Source organism: Haemaphysalis longicornis, unplaced genomic scaffold (genome assembly GCF_048455015.1).
Source record: "Haemaphysalis longicornis isolate Haplotype H1 unplaced genomic scaffold, Haemaphysalis longicornis Haplotype H1 scaffold_1, whole genome shotgun sequence".
NCBI lineage: Eukaryota > Metazoa > Arthropoda > Arachnida > Ixodida > Ixodidae > Haemaphysalis > Haemaphysalis longicornis.
The window spans coordinates 448,236,503-448,256,000 of NW_027526203.1; the positions used below are offsets into that span (position 1 = coordinate 448,236,503).

The 19,498-nt window shown below is 50.5% G+C and overlaps 1 protein-coding gene across 1 annotated transcript in view; it reads left to right on the forward strand.

Annotated features, from left to right (window-relative positions):
• Nucleotides 1-2,835: 2,835 nt before the first annotated feature.
• The window catches only part of LOC144155960 (uncharacterized), a 47,799-nt gene continuing 31,136 nt past the window's right edge, over nucleotides 2,836-19,498 (forward strand). Inside the window, exon 1 of the mRNA XM_077687690.1 lies at nucleotides 2,836-2,956. Coding sequence (XP_077543816.1) covers nucleotides 2,942-2,956 — 15 coding nt within the window. The 5' untranslated portion in view covers nucleotides 2,836-2,941. The remainder of the gene's footprint in view (nucleotides 2,957-19,498) is intronic.

Here is a 19,498-nt window from a genome sequence, read left to right on the forward strand (position 1 = left end):
GGCACATTTCTGTCCTTCCCATGTAAGGTGCACTCTATTGTCTTTATAGATTGCTATAAGGAGGTGTATTAACTCTTGATCTAATCCCTTGAGTTTCAGCATTCTGCACAGCAGTTCTCTGTTTACGTTGTCATATGCCCCTTTAATGTCCAAGAACGTAATCCATAATGGTGTAATCTGCACTTTCGCAATTTCAGTGCATTGCATTATCACGAACAAATTATCATCCAATCTCCTGTCTTGTCTAAATCCATTCTGCAGTTCCCCAAGGATTTCATTTTCTTCCATCCATGCTTGGATTTCTGATTTTATCACCTGTATTACGAATCTATACACCACTGACCTTACTGTGAGTGGTCTGTATGAATCAATACTGGCTTTGTTGCCCCTGCCTTTATATATTAAATTTATCCTACTTTCTAGCCAGTCCTCCGGTATTTGTTTGGTTTGGCGAGCCTGCGCCCCCCCCCCCCCCCCCCCCCCGCCTCCGAAGTGGCAAGTCGGACTCCCCGTCCGAAGTGGCGAGTCTGTGGCAAAGGCGTCCCGGTAGCAGAATCCTAGGGCTGCCTCGTGTGCCCATTTCGTTTCCCGGTAGGGACGAAAGCGTCGGCGTCCTTATCAGTCCAGCGTGGAGTTGAAGGGTATGCGGGCCTTGACGCAAGATCTTGGACGTGATGGAGATGACCCTTCGTCGTGCGAAGTTGGGCAGGGCTGCCTGGGAGTCCGGAAGGATGATCATGGCATGCGTCGATCACCGTCAAGGCGAGAGCTAAATCCGCTTGCTCGCCGATTTCGGGGCATGGTGATTGTGTCGCCCTGTGGATCAATAACCATTTCCACCGGATGCTCCTGTACAGCCCTCGGGTAGAAGCGGTAGCAGTGTAGTACAAGCAATTCTTGAAAGTTCGCGGAAACCGACTCAGAAGGATGATGATCATGATGAAACACTTTATTTTAATTGGCCTGGCAAACGAGAGATTGCCCAAGTCAACCAAAAAATCTTTGAAAAATAGCAAGTAACTAAAACTAAAAAAATAGACCCATATCAATACAAATGGTATACATGGCCGTAATCCATGATGGCGCTGGGTGTAAACCTACACGTAGGTTCGTACAGCGTTTTCAAAGCAACGCTCTAACATGCAGCCAGGTACACCCCCCCGGCACATCATCGGAAAATGTAGGCTTACTCCAGGCTTCTACTATTCCCTTCCCCCAAGTCCCAAGAGCAGTGGTAGACACTGCTGTCTATCCCGTCCTTCCCGCACCAGCTCATTCTCGTCGAGCGGGCATACCGCGGTCAAAACGGCACATGGATTCCCGTGAATACGGAACCACTTCCACATGATCTTCTGACCAATGTTCCTAATGAAGTTATTCTCTCTCTCTAACACAAGACTCATAATTGATAAATGCTGTCATGCCGCTGAATCATCGCGCCATTCTCTCCGCATATCGGTAAAAGAGAATTCGCAAAGATTGCCGTCTATTTCATTTTTAAGAACGAACGGAAGAAATTTCTCTAATTGAGTGAACTACACTTGGCGCAGTGATAGAGTCGCTTTCGCGGTAACTTTTACTGGGATTCTTTTTCTAAGGTATCGACATTAGATTGAGAAACAGCTTTCGCAAGAATGTCGGCTTTGCCGCAAAGCGCGTGCTATGTGACGATGGACACGAAAAATTCTGGCCAGCGTATAAATACGACGCCTCCGTACCGCACAACCAGAATCACCCGGCACCCGACGCACCGCGTATACGATGCATCCACGTACAGTCATGAACAAATGAAATGCGAACACGACAATATGAACCAGAACACGCAAAATTGAAGATTTTGTTTGAAGGGGGGGGATCCCATAATGACGCACTATTGGTGTATTTGGACAGCCACATTGCCCAACTTTGTTACTGTAATTAAACCAAGCGTCGATTTGACCTGCATTGAAAGAAATCGCGCTAGATGTTGTTCTGGTTCATAATTTCGTGATCGTGTTTTATTTGTTCATGACTGTACATGCGCCAAAACCATATAGGTGAGTGCGGTGCCGATGTGCTAGTGACCGTTATGTCCTTGTTGTTGCGAAAGCCCACTAGGAACAAAGCTGACGGCCCGCACGATGCACAAGACGTCCACGACGTGAGAGCTTCAGACAAAACATACGCCTATGAGAACGCAAAAGCCGAAAATGTCTCACAACCTTACAAAGGTCGGAGTAACCATTCGCACGATCCATACCGGTCACAAGGCTAGCGCCAAAACCCGGCTAGAAGCCGAACGGCGCCCGGCAGGCTCTCGACCAGAGCCCACGACTACGCACCCAAATCCAAAGACCTCTCCCGCTCCCAAGACGCATCTTCTCGTGTATGAGTTCCTGGCTGCGTGGCGATACTTCCGGCCGCTACAACCCCCTGGACCCAGGGTACCTGAAGCAAGGGGCGCAAATTCCACAACACCGACGGTACTTCCACGCGGTGGCGTTCCGGGACCTGAGAGAGAGTGTGCACTGGTGATGGTGGCACCGTAAATGCGCGAAAAGCCCTGGTGATTGCGTTCTTTTCCCCTAGCCGACGACCGGGTGTTCAAACCCAGGGCGGGCCAGCCCGGTTCCCTGGGTTCTTGCGGTTCAACCCCTGGCTCGCGTCGAGATGTCTCGGCTGCCAGGGCGCGAGCCTTGTCCTCTGTCGGACGTCATCGGGACGTGCAACGGCCACTAGCGCGAGAAGCGCGCGCCCCTGATTAAAAGATTATTAAATGCGCCTCCGGTGTCGCCCGTGGGGGGCCACGCACGCCGGGCGAGGGGGGAGGGGGTGGCGCTCCGCCGAGCGCCCCCTGGCTGGCCTCATTTCCCGGTGACGTTTCGGGAAGCCCACTGAAAAAGAAAGCGCCGCCAGTCGAGCGTGTCTTTGGCCCGCGATGCCGGCGCGCTGACGGACGCCCATGTCTGCGCTCACGGTGAGTCCCACTCTGCCCCCGCGCGGCTCCGTGACCCCGAGACCGCGGCCCACTGGCCGGCCCGCTTGGTGTCACGGCTCCGCCCGGAGCTCGTTCTGTGCCCGGCTGCAGGAAGCGCGCAGCGAACCTCCGATAGGGCCGAATCCAGAAAAAGACTCCCGGAATCGGGCCTGCCGGTGAAACATCCGGGTGCCGTATTTTTAGCCAAGGGCCCTCGCTATGCCATGCACGCCGGTTCTCTGTGTGCGCGCTTCCTGACATGCCGGACCGTTGCCGGACGACAATGCGTTGTTGCGGTTATCGCGCCACCGAGTCACTCGCTGTACAGCTTGTTCGCCCGTCGGAATAACGTGGGTCCCCCTCGAAGTTCGTCGCCCGCGAATACGTCGTGCTCGGCTGCTTCGGACACAGCCGGGTTGTTCCCGCTCGGTCGCCGCCGTGCGCTGCTCCTCCGGCTGTTTGTCCACTACGGGGGAGTGGCAGCGCAGTGCGCATCGGGCCACTTGGCAGAGCAAACTCGCCCCCGTGAAATCCTGTGCGGTGGCATGCGAGTCGGTCGCACGACGAAACGGCCGCTCCACTCCGAACAGGGGCTTATACGAACCAATCCGTGCGCCTTTGCCGTGTAGCGCCAACCAGTGCGGTGCCCCGCTCTCGGAGCTCCGGCTCGACGCTCGCGCACGAGACCTGCCCCGGCTTGGCCGCGCATAGGCGCCAGCGGAGCGGTGGGGCCGGCGGCGGGGCACCATTGCGAGGGGTGGGCGGGGCGCCAAATTACCCCGGCGGCCAGGGCCAAGGCCGAGAAGCCAGGGTATGCGCAAGCATCGCGCGAAGACGCTGTTCGAGAAATGTAATCCCCGGGGGCAGCACGCACGGCGAGTTAACCAGTGACCGTGAATTTCCCCTGTCGCCGGTAGTTAGCACGGGAAAGCAATATCGAATCCCGCTGCTCGCGGAACGCTTAGCTAAGGTTGTTTGCCTTGCGGAGTGAGCCCCGAATGAATACCTTAGTGTGTATAAATTCCGCCGACGTATACTTTTTCTGTGTTGTTTACCGGTGTTTACATTATTTATTTTCCGTCTCGTTCATTCCGAGCAATCAAACCAGGCTTTTCTCCAGTCTCAAAAGCAGTATCGGGTTGTTCTGCTTTTTTGTGTGTGTGTTTTCCGTCTACTGCTTTGATTCAACCTCACTTTTTTGACAGAACTTCATGACAAAATATATGATCTCACAAAAACGAGCCAAGACTCAGGCAGCAGAGAAAAGGACGACATTCGCAATGCGCCCGAGAGCGAAAATGCGTTTGTCACTGCTGCGTTTGTAGTTCGAGCTAATGATTCACTTGAAATTTTACCTTCCTGCCTGATTCTACTTTATATCAGTGTAGAAAGCGGAAAGAACGACGTGTCAAAATTTTCTTTGTTTAGACTGCGGCCAATCACACCAGTGCTCAGATGGCAGATCTTCGATGGCTTTCGAAAGTGCATCGCTTCTCATTCCCAGCTGTGAATTCCCCGCACAATGCACTGATTAATTCACTAAGAACTTTCGTTAACATGAGAAGTAATTATTGTTATTCTTTAGTTCGTCGTCATACCTTGTTCTTTATTGATTTGATTTGATTGTGGGGTTTAACGCGCCGACGCAACGCAGGCGATGAGGCGCGCCGTAGTGGAGGGCTCCGGATTAATTTTGACCACCTGGGGATCTTTATCGTGCGCCGAAATCTCGTACACACGGGCGTTTTTGCTTTTCGCCTCCATCAGAAAAGCGGCCGCCGCGGCCGGGAATCGAACCCGCGACCTCGTGCTCAGCAGCGCAAAGCCTTAGCCACTGAGCCACCGCGGCGGGTACCTTGTTCTTTAAGGGCGTTACCGCTTGATAAGTATTGCGAAAACCAACGTTCCAGTTCCAACGTTCCAACGTGCGCCCAATATATCATATAACTAAACTAAGGTTTCCGTATATGCTGCAGAAATAGAAATATCAATGCCCTCCTGAGCGCAGCCATACGTCATACCTGCTGATACATTTCAGCAGCTGGAGAGATCCTTAGCCTTAGATTTGTACCTGAAACGTTTGATGCTCCGAAAAAATTGTCAAGTTTACAGATATTTAGTTTTAGCGAGTGGCTGTAATGCTCTTTAGCGTATTTTCTAAACGAGCCTGATTTGCTGCTGGCACTTCTCACGCCATAACAATGTAGTAAAACGAAGGGTCTATTGGTAAAAAGAAAACTCATATTATGGCGTTGACCTACGAAAACGTTACTTTAATACTAACAAGTCGCGCGGCAGTGCTGTGTAAGTGTATATTGAAATGAATTTCCGAACCCATCTTATTGCTGTAGTTTTATCCAATTATGCTTTCCCGGTACTGCAGCTGAAAAAAAAAATCATGTGCGGTTGAGGTATTAATCTACCGCTATATTGTTGTTCGGGACACAAACGTTAGCCACTTGTTTCTGTCCTGCGTGCGTTTGCTTGTTTGTTTTGCTCCAAGAAACGTCAACAAACTGTCGTCGCCAGCAACCACCGCGTGTCAACCTACATATTAGCGCGCGACGCACAAACGACGGCGCATCCGTTTTGACGTCTGCATCATCCAAGAACGCCTCACCCGTCGAGTGAAAGGACGAAGCCGTCGTCAGCGTCCGACCCTCGCAGGCGACGTTCATTGTGTTGTGCTCCCGTGCTGTCGTCGCGACGGGCAGTCGTCGCAACTGGATAACGCCGACGTGAGCTGCCGACACTCCTAGATCTACAGAGGAGCAACCCCACACGGCGACCGTGATGCGTGTCAACGTGACGACTCTCGAAGCACGCTGGGGAAGCAAGGTCAAAAGTGCTGCGTGAAAAGTGCAGGTCACGGTGGGACTGAGTGAGTTTGAAAGAGAAGGCCATCATCTCCTTCAGAGCTTGCGTGTGGTCATCAATCTCCTGGTGGGCCAGCCCACCGCCACGATCATCCCGCTCTGTGAAACGAGGGCCTATCGTTATCCCCCACAAAACATGCCACCACTACCCAGAATGCATCACTGCAAGGAAGCGAGCCAAGTGATGGCGGTTAATGCGGTGCTTGTGCCCAACTTCTTCCAGTGCACAGAACCGCCCATACAATGATGGCGCTCTCATATAACGTCTGCAGAAAGTAAGCGTGACACGCTTTAAGCGCTCTCAATTACACGTAGAAGTACGAGCGACATAGCTTGTATTCTTTAAAGCTGCGCGGTGGGTGTAAAGTGTGCGCGGCAGCATGCAGCTCGTCCGCGAAATCGAATATATACGTTCAAATCTGGAACCATATACTTTAGTGAGTTTGGCTACCGCGGGGCCGACAAGTTACCCACCTGTCACGGTCAATTTATTGCGGACAGTCGCTCGAGATGAGCGCTGCACAACTGGTAACACGCGCGTAGGCTCATTCGAAAGAGAGCTTCGATCGCGGCCGCCTACCTGCAGAAAGCAGACCGACGCCGGGCGGCAGAGGCTCCGAGGACCCAGTGGCTAATGACACACTCTTGGCAGCTGGGTGCGCCGGCAGCGTGAAAAGTGCGAGTTACTACCGCCGAGTCCGTGTGGCACGCCTACTTCGAAAGCACCAGAATATGCCTGTCTCTGTTCCAACAACTATACCTATATATCTCGAACGCACGGCTCGCTTCCCGCCTGGCCCTCGAAATTGTTCGTGCCTTATTCCTAGCGCCCTGCAGTGTCGACCGTACTCGTTGGGCCTTTTCGAACTCACGGTGCAGGACAAACGCTCGCCCCGTATGTGCTGAATTTCCCGTCTGTCTCACACCTCTCCAGCACATTATCTTGGTTCAATGAGCACGTGAGAAGATTCAGGTCCAGGAGCCTGTAATGAATGCCAGGAGCATGACTTGTAAGAAGAGATTTGATTGCTTACTCGAAATATACGGCGAGAACAAGTACGTCATGAGGAACAAATTCACGAAGCTCCGTTGCGGCCATCCTGACTTCTCCTGTCACGTGCGTGTGTGCGCACTCCTGTCTGCATTTGTTGACAAGCTTTTCTAGGCGACGCAGTTTGCCGCCATAGCTGCGAAACTAAACTACATGGCGGCATTGTTATTGTTATATACATATTGTTCTATACAAGGCCTTTGTTATAGCGGCAATAGCTTTACTCTGTGTTTTTGTTGCTGATGGTAGCAACGCTCTCGTCAACTACAAAACAGTCTTACTTTCAAAACATATTGGGTTCAACTGTGAATGCGGTTTTCTAAAAAACAGCAGAACCACCCGACTCCGTTTCTTCTCTGTTTAAGCCAAAAGTTCTCCTTTCTTTTTTTTTTTTTTTTTTTTTGCTATCAAAAATCTTTCCATTCCTCTTTTTCCTTTCCCTTTTTTATATCTCTTGTTCCTAGTAAGGTTTTATCCTCGAGTTTAAGACGACTATCTCTCTTTCCGGCGTCGTTGTCAGACCCCATTCCTGTCTAATAGAACCGATCGAACCCCCTTTTTCGCTGCTAGAAACTCTGCTATTCATAGAACCGACATCGCGTAAAGAATAGACACGCAGCCAAAGTTGGCAATGAAACAGGGCTGTTTGTAGATTGGCGTGTTGGTGACACGTGCACAACGTGCTCCACTCGCATCCCCTAAATCGTCGGCGTCGTCCTCGCACCTCGACAAAGCATCGATAAGCAGCACACGTCGATTAGTGCACATCACGGCGGAAAGTACTCGAACACAGTGACTCGCTAAGCGCTGCGTGGTTATGCGGTGTCCATATAGGGACGGAAAACCGTGAGTGACAAGCGTACGTGAGGTGTGTACACATTGTGTGCCGCCCATCGTGCAACGCTGACGAACTCCCCTTCAGGCTTCGAGTGCGAATTTGACAGCAGATGCACGAGTCCGTTGGACCCGCGTCCCACGCTTTTAACAACCTACGGCAGCTTGGTAACTGGGACTATTTCCGGTTAAAATGCGGTGGCCGCGTTTCTATCTCCTGCTACCTCCCCTCCCCCCCCCCTTTTTTTTTTCTTCTTTTCTCTTTTTGTTCAACGAAGTGTATTGAAATTACGCAGCAAAGCGGGAGGTACTTACCAGCCCCTCTTATTTCAGGTATACGGGCAACTGAACATTTCCTGCAGTCAGTATCGGACAGCCGTGAAAGGTTGTCGCGCGTTCCCCAGTTAAAATCCTGGGGGAAGCACTCATGCCCAAGAAAAAGCTGTAGAACACCTTAATTACACTCCAACAGATTTTAAATCGAACCTTTCTATGCCTCACTGATGGCTTCGGTGTCCAAGCACAACGTACTGCAGAATAGCCAACTTTACTCAACGGGTTTCACGAAATGATGATGATGATAATAAGCGGAGGCACATCAAGCGCCTCAAAAAAAAAAAAACAGTTCTCGCGGTCGGAATCTAACCTTAGTCGCTCGCGTTATGAAGCCGACGTCTATCCGACTGCGCCATTCCGACACTTTTTTTTTTTATTATTACCCACCATTCCGACACGGCCGAAGCAGTTTGTATTTAAAGCGAACTTTTCAAACCTTACTCAAGGCGACCGTTCCGTCACCTACAACTCCAACGATAGAGAACGAATCCCTCCCGAGAAAGCTGAGCGGTTCAACCATCGTTGTCGTTAGACGAAGGGGCATTAGTTTTTTGAGTGACTGTCCTTTACCGCAAAGGCGAAATAGTGAATTTAGTGCTTTCCGTACAGATGTTATTCGCAAATTCTCACAACTAATTCCGCTCTCGCACCCATCTTCTATCTGTAGTAGGCGTCCGCTCTACAGAAGAGAAAATGTATGAAATTTTACGCACTATTTGTAGAGCCCGCAAAAGTACACGCCAACGCTTGCAATTATAAAAAAACGACAGCAAAGAGGGCTATTTTCTCAATGAGTTACATCATATTTAAGACCAAAGGTCACTACAAAACACTGGTAAACATTCGCATCAACTTGAAGGCTGTCAAAAGCAACCAATTGACATATGAGCCCAAGGACGCGAGTACAATTCCCGGACGCGGCGGCCGCTTTTCTGATGGAGGCGAAAAGCGAAAACGCCCGTGTGTTCGAGATTTCAGCGCACGTTAAAGGTCCCCAGGTGGTCAAAATTAATCCGGTGCCCTCCAGTACGGCGAGCCTCATTGCCTATGTAGCTTCGGCATGTTAAATCCTCACAATCAACCAACAAATTGACATACGATGCAACATCCGGCTAACCCATTCTGCGGAGCCCACCCCGCCACTTTGTTCTCTACGATCCTGCATGCAATGTGAAAGTCACTGGAGGAGCCGAAAAATGTATCAAACCCCCCAAATGCGCAAGCAAAGCGGCTCGTGCCAGGCGAATTTTTCCCTGTGCCACCTATGCGCGAAACTAATTAACCTGTATGCGAAACGCATCAAGCGATCCGGCTTAGTTAACTTTATATGATTCCTACTGATAAGGGTACTTTGAGGAGGTACTGACTAGTATCGCAGACTTCTGCTTATGGCGAGCTGGCTTTAATGGGCACCTTGACTTAGCTGGTATGGCAACTATACTTATCATGGCCATCGGGACCATAAATCATAGTAGCCTGGTGGTACAAAGATACCAAGCCACTTCCTCTGAACTGCGCTCTCTCTTTTTAAGTGCGAATGCACTTAAAAAGCGACCCCAAACCATCCACCGCCGGCGGCGTTGGCGTCCGCAGTGCTCCTCTATATTTGAAAAAGAAACAGCATCCGGCGCCAGGTTTCGATCCGAGGACTTTGCGGCCGCAGCGCGACGCTCTACCGAACAAGCCACGGACGCGACGGTGATATCAGTGTTATACGCGCCTTATATCTTTAACGCATTCAAACTACGTCGTCAGCGGCGTGCGTTGGCGACTCAGCGGCGTTATAGCGGCTTGATAACTGCGTGGTGTACACGTGATACTACAAACCCGATGGAAGAGATGGAAGAGAAGGCGGCGAGGCGGTGGGCTGCGGGGGCCGAGCGCAAGCGCCGCAAGCGGGTCGACAACCGTGCATTCGCACTTTCACATTCTCCCCCTCGGGGAAATGCGGGGGAATTTTTTTTCTGTGAAAGCAGAGAACGAGTTTCAATGGTGTGTCTAGAAAGGAAGAATAAACTGAAATCAATTATTCCAAGAATAAAACTTGGTTTGTCTTGCATTGACGCATATTATATTTTCGTGAAGTGATCAATTAGGTTACCGTGGTAGAAAATCCCCCCCCCCCCCCCCAAACAAAAAACACACTCGAATGCTTACCGGTCGCGTCAGGCAACTGTGCTGGATGTTCCGCTGACTCACTTGCTCTGTTCCTGAAGGAAAAGCTTCTCTCATTAGTCTATTCCCCTTCCTCGACTGTCAGCTGAGCTTGAAATCTGCTCATCGTGTCTCTCTTCCTTTTTTTCCGCTAATGATCCAGCCGACTTCGGGGTATTCGAACCGAGAATTTTAACACGCGCTTGCCTCATCCTCACTGAACCGCTGTAGCCGCAGTTAGGATACACGTGCTTGTCCACTGGTACGGTACATCTACTTGCTGTTCTTTGTTCTTTGTCTTCACCAGATTCTATCGTCCGCTGTTCCGTTAAAGTGCGCAGTTACTCGCGACGCACTGCAGTTTCCTTGCCGACGGCACGCACTGAAAGAAAATCAGCACAAAACGCAGATACCATGTCTGGCTGGAGTGCGTGCGATGACCTGAACGAGTGCATACCTGAGCCGAAAATAATGGGGTGGGGCGGGTAAAAGGTGTAACAACTGGTTCAGGCAGAAAGAGAAAACGTACTTTGCTGGTTTTCACGTTTCTGAATTGCGCAGGCGGAAAGGGTGACACGCCAATGAGCAATGAAAAGAACGAGAGCGAGCCCTTATAGAACGCCCTGAGACAAAATTCCTCCCCCTCCCCCCTCCAAGGAAAAAAACGCAACTAAAAGAAGTGGCATGTGGATCTGGCATTGCGAATGACTGTTTTGTACTACCCCAGTTAAACAGATCGCACGCGTGAGAACTATGGCGAGCACGAGTCACTTCGCAGCACACAAAGTATCAATACTTACATATAGATCGAGACGTTGGCGCAGTAAGTCTTAGCAGATCGCGCGCACTTTTGTCGCAGGCGCACGAAGACGCGAGGTGCATAGCAAATGCGATCTTTAAACTAGCTGACTGTGCAAGAATCACAATTTCAGATCTTTGAAAGTTTCATAACCTAAGCTGTTGATAATGAAGGCCATGAATGACATTCGTGGGATGTTCTTAAGGAATCATGTTGCAGTAAAAAGATGCGGCCTATCGTCAAATATTTCATTTGGAGACACTGAAGAAAAGAAGTGTGCTGTACATCATAGCGAGATGGTATCGTTAACAAAGCCTTGCCTTTTTTATTTGTGCTGATGCTGCTGTTTATATTGGCCAATGCCGCTTGCCGCCTGTCGCACTGGGGAACTGGGGCCAGTCAAGCTGCTCTTCAGCTTTTACAACAAAGCTGTCTATGGCTGGGATTCAGCACATTATCTACGACAACAAAGCGATGTAGACAAGGATCGAACGCGAGTGTAGCGCCACTTTGCGGCGCCCACTCAAATTCCTGGGATCATAAAACTGTGCACCATACCTTCTGCGTGTGGGAAAAATTCATTAAAAAATTAAAGCCGTTCCACTCAATGTGAAAGCTGTCGGGAGTGCAGAGCAGTGATTTGCCATAATGGGCTGTAGCGTCGTCATCCGCTCACTGCTACCACCCGCTGCAATCAAATTTCCCGCCTTCGCAGTGCTCGCGCGCCCCCCGCCTGAAACTGCGCCAGCGGGAGTCCTGTTCTTTTTGTGCTTGCTTTTCCTCCCGCACGTGCCGGCGTTGCACTGCCACTTTTTTCCTCTTACTGTCGTAAAAACCAACCCAACTCGCTTTCCTAACTAAATGAACGCGGGCGCTACCGGGTATGCGTATATTTTGCCTCAAATGTACCTATTCTTTGCGCTAAACAATGGGGAGATGTATGACAAGCGCCAGCGGTTCACGAGTTTCGAACACTTATGACTATATAAACCGCTCGGCTTTCGAAGCCTCTGGGTTACGCCGCTACGACGGAACGCCGTGATGCTCTACTTGGGTCCAGCGAGAGAGCTACGACGACAAGGCGAGCCCCTAAAGTGCTCTGCACTTAATAACAAGAGGTCCTAGGGCCTTCATATTGGCTATAAAACGGCTTATATTCCCCCTAAAAATGTTTTCCTAAGAATACACTTGTGTTTAGACGTGAAGCTGACTTTCAGCGGATCGGAATACGCCTGGTTTTCGTAAGCTGGCTTTCCCACATTGTGTGTCGCACAGAGTGGCATGGCCATCCACGCAGGGAGTAAAAATTCAGAAAACGTCTCTAACTCCCGTGTTATCAAAAGTATTCGAAAACAAATTACATGACAATTAGCCGCTAAGACGACTGTACCATCACGCCGAGTTTCATTTACTCGTAATAATTAGTTCGCAGTGAAGTTGTAAACGTTGGAGAATTACCGTCTGCTGTCCATACATGACCACCTACGGAGGGAGCATGGTTGCCGAGAACGGTTGTAACTGTTGTTTTACGGGAACAATCCGGGGAAAAAATGTACGACTCTATCATTAGACACCACAGCTTCGCTGGTCATCCTTCTTCGCAGAGTGGAAGGGCACTGAATTTTTTCCCGGTTTCCTTTGTGTGAGTTATATACTTTGCACAATAATAAAATTCTATTGTATTTATTCTATTCTATTCTCATTATATGGAGGAAGGATCTCAGCTAAATGCGATACCAGTAAGCGTTCTGATAGCGCCGATACCCGATGATTGATAGTCACATGCACTCGAGGCGTATATTTGAATATATATATATATATATATATATATATATATATATATATATATATATATATATATATATATATATATATATATATATATATATATATATATATATATATATATAGATGAGTTTTGCAACGGGCCAGAAGGAACGGTCAGGTAAAAGATAAGAACAACTTTGCGGTTAACTTGTTTATTATAAATTAGTCCGACAGTTTCGGAAGTGGAACTTCCTTCCTCAGGGACGGTTCATTGTGGGATTGTCCCTGAGGAAGGAAGTTCCACTTCCGAAACTGTCGGACTAATTTATAATAAACAAGTTAACCGCAAAGTTGTTCTTATCTTTTACCTGACTATATATATATATATATATATATATATATATATATATATATATATATATATATATATATATATATATATATATTTGCGAGATTCGGAAGACGCCTGGGCATGCTGAAGTTCCGGTGTTGAACGCACGAGCCAACCACGGTGGATAAATTGATAGACCTGTGTTACACGGCCGTATCCAGTGCTCGTATGGGCAAGCCTACACCTTGAAGTCTGCTAGTCCATTATACGGTAAAATGTGGAAAATTGCCCCGTTTTTATTCTCTCTCTCTCTACGGAATGGCTTTGGTTGCACGTTAGCCTCATCCCTTCGGCAATTTCATTAGCGCTGCTTAGGTGCGAGGTGGCCGATTGCCACAGATAATCACGCCGCGCGCGAAAGCTGCGATGTTTTCTCCGCCGTTCGCCGCAGCCGAACCAGCGACACGGGACCATGTCAAATCGCCGTTTCGCGTGCGTTCGACGCTGGGTCGGGCGCCCCTCCTTCGTTCGCAGCGGGCGACATCTGGAGCGGGCGACAGCGGCCGAGCGTGCGTTCCTCCGAGTCGGCCGTCTCCTCGGCGACAGCGACGACCGCGTTTCCAGAGAAAGATCGCGTTTTCCCCGCGCCTCGGGGCCCGCGCTGAATAATCCCCAAGCGCGAACGCGTGCCGCTGCACGTTCCGCGCGGCCGACCGGGTGGGCGAAAATCGGAAGTGCCGCCCCTTCTATGTGACCGCTCGACCTACGCTCCCGGTCCGCTTAGAGAAGAGAACGAGGCTGGGCTGGATACGAGCGCGTGCGTCTCGGCCTTTGCCTCTACGCCGGCTTCCTGAAAAAGACCCGGCGGAATTTGCTGGAATGGCGTCGTGCGCGAGAGCCATTCACATGTACGCAGCGACCATCCCGAATACACCGAGGCCAGTGGCCGAACCATCGATATGTCACGGTGACAGCTTATGCTCGAGAAAATATGGGCATGGCTTGAAGTCCGGGAGACATTTTGAGGAAAGAGTCGCGTTTGTGGAGGTTTCTGTGGCTGACGAAATCTCGAGAGGCATTGCTGCACAGTGCATGCAGGGAAATCTAAGAAGCGCTCATCTGAGTGCGTGCGGTTAAATAGCGGAAAATGAAAAGTGTGGCTTCACAGCTTGGATTCAGAACAAAAGTTTTGGTTAGATGTCAGGAGACAATTCTGGCGTAGACGTCGGCTAGGCGTAGCCTTTACTCGTGGATGCTTTTACTTATGAGGCCGCGATGAAAACTGAGACTGCCTGCAGTGCCATTCACTGTCCTGAAACTCTACTTCGTGCACTCCGTGTTCGCTCAAAGTATGGCACCGCACGAAACGACCTTGGTGCAGCAGCACTTCCGTGGCTGGACACTGGCCCTCTGCCAGCAGTAAAGATTTCGGACGTGACGCTGGGAAACTACGTTATGCTGTCAAAACGCCTGGCCTCTGTAGGTCCTGACCCTGTACATACGGCAGGATTTTTTTCTTGTAGTTGTTTGCTATTCATTTTATTTGCTTGCGTGATGTTTACGTGATCGTGGCGAGCTGTTTGGTGCTCCATTTTTTTTTTTTTTTGCTAGGCGTAACTGGTATTATTATATGTCATATGTCTTTTATGTTAAGACTAGCTCTTTTTCGTTTGTTTAAAAGAAAAAAAAAACGCCCGTGTGTTCAAGATTTCGGCGCACGTTAACGATCCCCAGGTGGCCAAATTAATCCGGAGCCCTCCACTACTGCGCGCCTCATCGCCTGCGTTGCGTCGGCGCGTTAAACCCCATAATCAATCAATCAATCAATCAATCAATCAATCAATCAATCAATCAATCAATCAATCAATCAATCAATCAATCAATCAAATGAATATTTTTTGTTCATGCTACCTGGCCACAGTGAGAAATAACAGGCTAAGGATTCAGGTTGTGAGCCTACGTCTTGTCCTTTCAAAAAACGTTGTTCTATCTCTCTCCCTCCCCCCTCTCTCTAAGCATTCAGTATAAATTCGTGCAGGCATGAATGAGCCTCGACTTAACGATCACTGTAGCTCTGGTGAAGTCGCTCTGCTAGCTAAATTAACTTAGAGGACAGAGGCTCGTATCGCAAGAGCACATTAATCAACTTTCGCAGACAAGGGTTAGGTGAAGGAGTCAGGCACAGGATGCCAAACGTGCGCGTCCAATTTAATACAATGAACTTTGGCATGCCTAGTTCTGAATTATTACTGTTTCACTACAATGGTAAATTTTGTTTAGAATTTTTTTTTTTTTCAACAAATGTGGCGCTAGTGCTAACCACTGTAGCGACAGGCATGATTTTTACGAGTTCTACATGCGACTCGACGCAGACAGCCATGCAGAAGCTAGCTGATACTCGGTTACAGCCAGTCAAAATACAGCTGATATTCAGCACAGCCAACCGAGAGCGGGATCAGCATACGCGGCTCTATAAGTCGGAATGCACACTTCGCCGACTGTCTCGGGAGCCGGGGAAGTGACCGAGCCTCCGGGCGTCCGGTTTTCCGAGCCAAGCACAGGGCCGCGGTAGAAACCAGCATGGCAAAAGCTAGCCTCCTGCCCGCAGCCGGAAACACGTGCACGTGCACTAAAACCAGCGGAGAGAGAACGTGCCTGAAGCAACGACCTGTGTAATACGCAATGCTGAGAGGTGCGGAAGCGTTACCGGGGAGGAAAGTATATCTGCTTCATATAGTAGTGGCTTCATGTTGAACATATCAGAAGCCTTTATTCCGTCTTTGTGTGTTGCTCCAGTTGACATAGAGCAGCAGGGAGCGTTAGCTGTATGCATGCGGTGAAAGCGGTCCGCCGGGGCCGGTGCTCTCGACTCAGCGCGCATGCATATATACGCTCCCGTGTGTCGCCCGGTAAGCAAGCAGCGCACAGGCGTGCACGCCTCCGCCATTACGTCTCCGAAATGAACTGATCGTGACCGGTGGGCAGACGGAAAAGTAGTCCGTTTCGTTTTCCCGACGCACCACTTCCGACGCCGCAGGGGTGCGAACAGAGCGTGCATGGCGCACCCCTGATGTGAGTGCCGATGAAGCGGTAATGTCATGCACGCCCGACCGGTGCTACATGAATCCGCGGTATCGCTGGAAGAAAGCCCCTCGACGGTGTATGTGAGAAGGCATCGGCTAGCGAAACTGGTCCGTGGGTGTGAAAGAACTTTGCAAGCCCTGTGGTCACTGTGGTTTTTTTTTTTTTTTTTCGGACCTCGCTAGAAATACTGAGGGGACGCAAATATTGAGTCTCATAACGACACGCGTCGTGCGTTTTTGCTTCCATTTTCATCCAGCGGAGCATGCGCTGTGGCAGAATGGACGGGAGCACCCGTCATCACTGTTTCTCTCTCTTCCCCCCACTTCCGTCTTTACTGAAAACTCTTCTATTTTGCATGGATATTCAGGGAACTATATCTTGGACTAAGTCAAAACGCGCGTCGTTCATGCTACCTTACGTATTACCTTGTGAATAAAAAAAATGCTATTTTCTGAAAAGTCCCTTGAGAATGCCACTTCCCTTCAGAAGACACTTTCAGAATGCCAATAGGGTTTTCCTACCCTATTCTAATTCTTGAAGAAAAAATTTTGAGAAAGAGAGAGAGAGAGAGAGAGAGAGAGAGAGAGAGAGAGAGAGAGAGAGAGAGAGAGAGAGAGAGAGAGAGAGAGAGAGAGAGAGAGAGAGGGGAGAGGGGAGGGAGGGAGGGAGGGAGGGAGGGAGGGAGGGAGGGAGGGAGGGGAGGGAGGGAGGGAGGGAGGAATAACTGTTTTTATTGAGAACGCTATGGTGGCGCTTTGGGGTGGCTTCCTCAGTCCAAACTCTGGGATACCTTGAGCACAGGACGCATTAACTTCCCCTCTCGACCAGCCGACGCTGGTCCTCGAGGGTGGAGCTGACCAAGCGAAACAGTTTTGAAGCACCTGTAATATACTGAGGCGCGGCACCACTGAAATCCGTGGCGAGGAACGGGGTCATCGCGTTTCTCATCGTGTATACATGCACACATTGAAGACAAACATTTTTTCTCCCAGCGCACATACACCATGCATGCACAGGAATGCTAACCCCTTTAAAACTAACAGCGATTCCTCGAACAACAGCCTTTCCATTTGCTCTAGCCTTTTTTATCCATGCTGGAGTTTTCATGCCAGTGATGTCAAGAACACTGCTGAAGAAGAGGCCGCAGGAGCTTGCACACATCTGCGCGCACATTTCCCACTGGGTCCACTCAACCTCCGAATACTTCTCCTTGCTCGCATCGCCTCCGCCATAACCTCCCTCACAGATTATTCCCGGCGCCTCTGGCCGCTGAGGAAGGCGTTAATGGGATGCTCGTAATGGGGGTGATGGGAGGCGGCTCAAGTTCGTAAAGTATGGTGTAAGATGTAGTATATAGGCGATAACCTGCAAAGGAAATTTCAAGCCGGCGATGCCAGCTTTTACGCACCCCCCCCCCCAACTCCACCACCACACACACACCCACAACCTGAACCCCTACAGATGCGCATAAATATCGATGTTATATCGATACCCCCACGTAGTTATATCGATTTCCTCAGCAAACATATTTGCAGCATTCCGGAATAGCACTAAATGCTCTACATAGCGCGTTGCCGGAGGATACGGCCCTTCGCTCTGCGTATCATCGCTCGCACAGACGTAATTCTTCTCGTCGACTGCGGGAGGCCCGCCAGCTGCCCTTCGCGTGGCCCTGCTCCATTCCGAACGTCGACATCGAAAAGCGACCCGGAAAACACGCGCTGCGAAAGGAGCCGTGCATTCCGTCCCGGAGAAGGCGGTCTCGGTGCACGCGCTCTTGCTTACGGTTCTTGGCGGCGTGGCTCGACATGGGTCCTGGCGTTCCGGTTGCAATCGCTTAATTTGAGGTTAACGGACGCCGCTTCGCATGGCGCGCCGGGCGTGTCGGCGCCGCCAGTGCGGGAACCCGTTCTCGCTCCCGCAGCCATACCTCGGGGTGCGCCGGGTGGTTTGGCGACTAGTAATGCCAATCAACCCTCTTTCTCTAGATATTCAGGTGGTCGTCAGGCGCCAGTAGAGAGTGCACAACGCACCGGTTTAAGTTGCAATCGGATGATAGCTCTTGCTTCGTTTCTTCCACTTAACTATACATGACAGCCAGCAGAGGACGCCGAGAACCCTCCGAAACCAGAAATCCTCAACGAACGCTGCTGTCGAATGATGGAGGCGCTGTTAGTTAGTCGCCTGTAACATGAATTCGAATTTCCTTCCATGTCATCAACTAATTTGTGGACACACGCTGTAAAATTCAGAATCCATTTATTTTCCGAATTCGATGAAACGGTTCACTGTAGCGTATCAATACTTGCCTTTTAACTCTGCCGCCGCCATAATAGCTGAGTGGCTGAAATTTTTTTACCCAAAGCAATGGGCTTTCCTGTGTTGGCCAGTTGTTGCGCGTGTTACCTCTTGCACAACACTGCATCGCAACCTGCATCGCAGACTCGGCACTTGGGAATATAATGGGATGTTTGCCGGCGCAACCTCCAACGAGCTCTTGGAGCGGGTCGCGGGGCACGCGGGTGGCATCCGTAGAGGCGCCGCCCGCGATACGGCGAGCGAGCTGGCACGTTTCCGCTCGTCCCCCCTTCACATATCCCCTTAGCTCCGCTGCTACTTGACCCAGACGAAGACCACGATCGAGCGGCTAAAACTAGAACAAAACTGGATCCATCAAAATGGGAAAGCGCCCCACAACGCCCGCCGACTTAATTCCCAAATGGCTTCGGGGAGGAAGTCTTAATTTACATGGACGGCTGCTGCTCGCTGAGGATGTACGATCTTGATCACAGTTGGGGTGAACACGGGAGCGCGTGTCATTCCGTGCGCGGGAGCCGCCTGTCGGCGTTCCGGGTAACTTCGCACGCGCATCACATAGCCTCGTTGCAAACGAACTGCGCATGCGTGCGAAGTTACCTGGAACGCCGACAGGCGGCTTCCGCGCACGGAATGACACGCGCTCCCGTGTTCACCCCAACTGTGATCAAGATAGTACCGACCAAGTGGCGAGCATATGCCGCATCCGAAAGGACTCGCGATCCTCAACCATGCGGGTTACTCCGGGCACGACAAGGAGGACCCTCACACAGCGACCGAGACGTGCTGCACTTGGGGTGCCAGGCCACGTCCGGCGGTCTGGCATCTACAGTGGGGTTGCCCCGGCCTTGGCACCGGCGTTACCTCATTGGAGGAATGGACAACACCGCCCCCTGGCCCTAATGCGGAAGGCGCAGTGTTCTCTTTGTGGAAGTTCGTCGTGACTCGTGAGCTAGGCAGGCCTAGTTGGATTAATGTGACAGTCATATCCCTC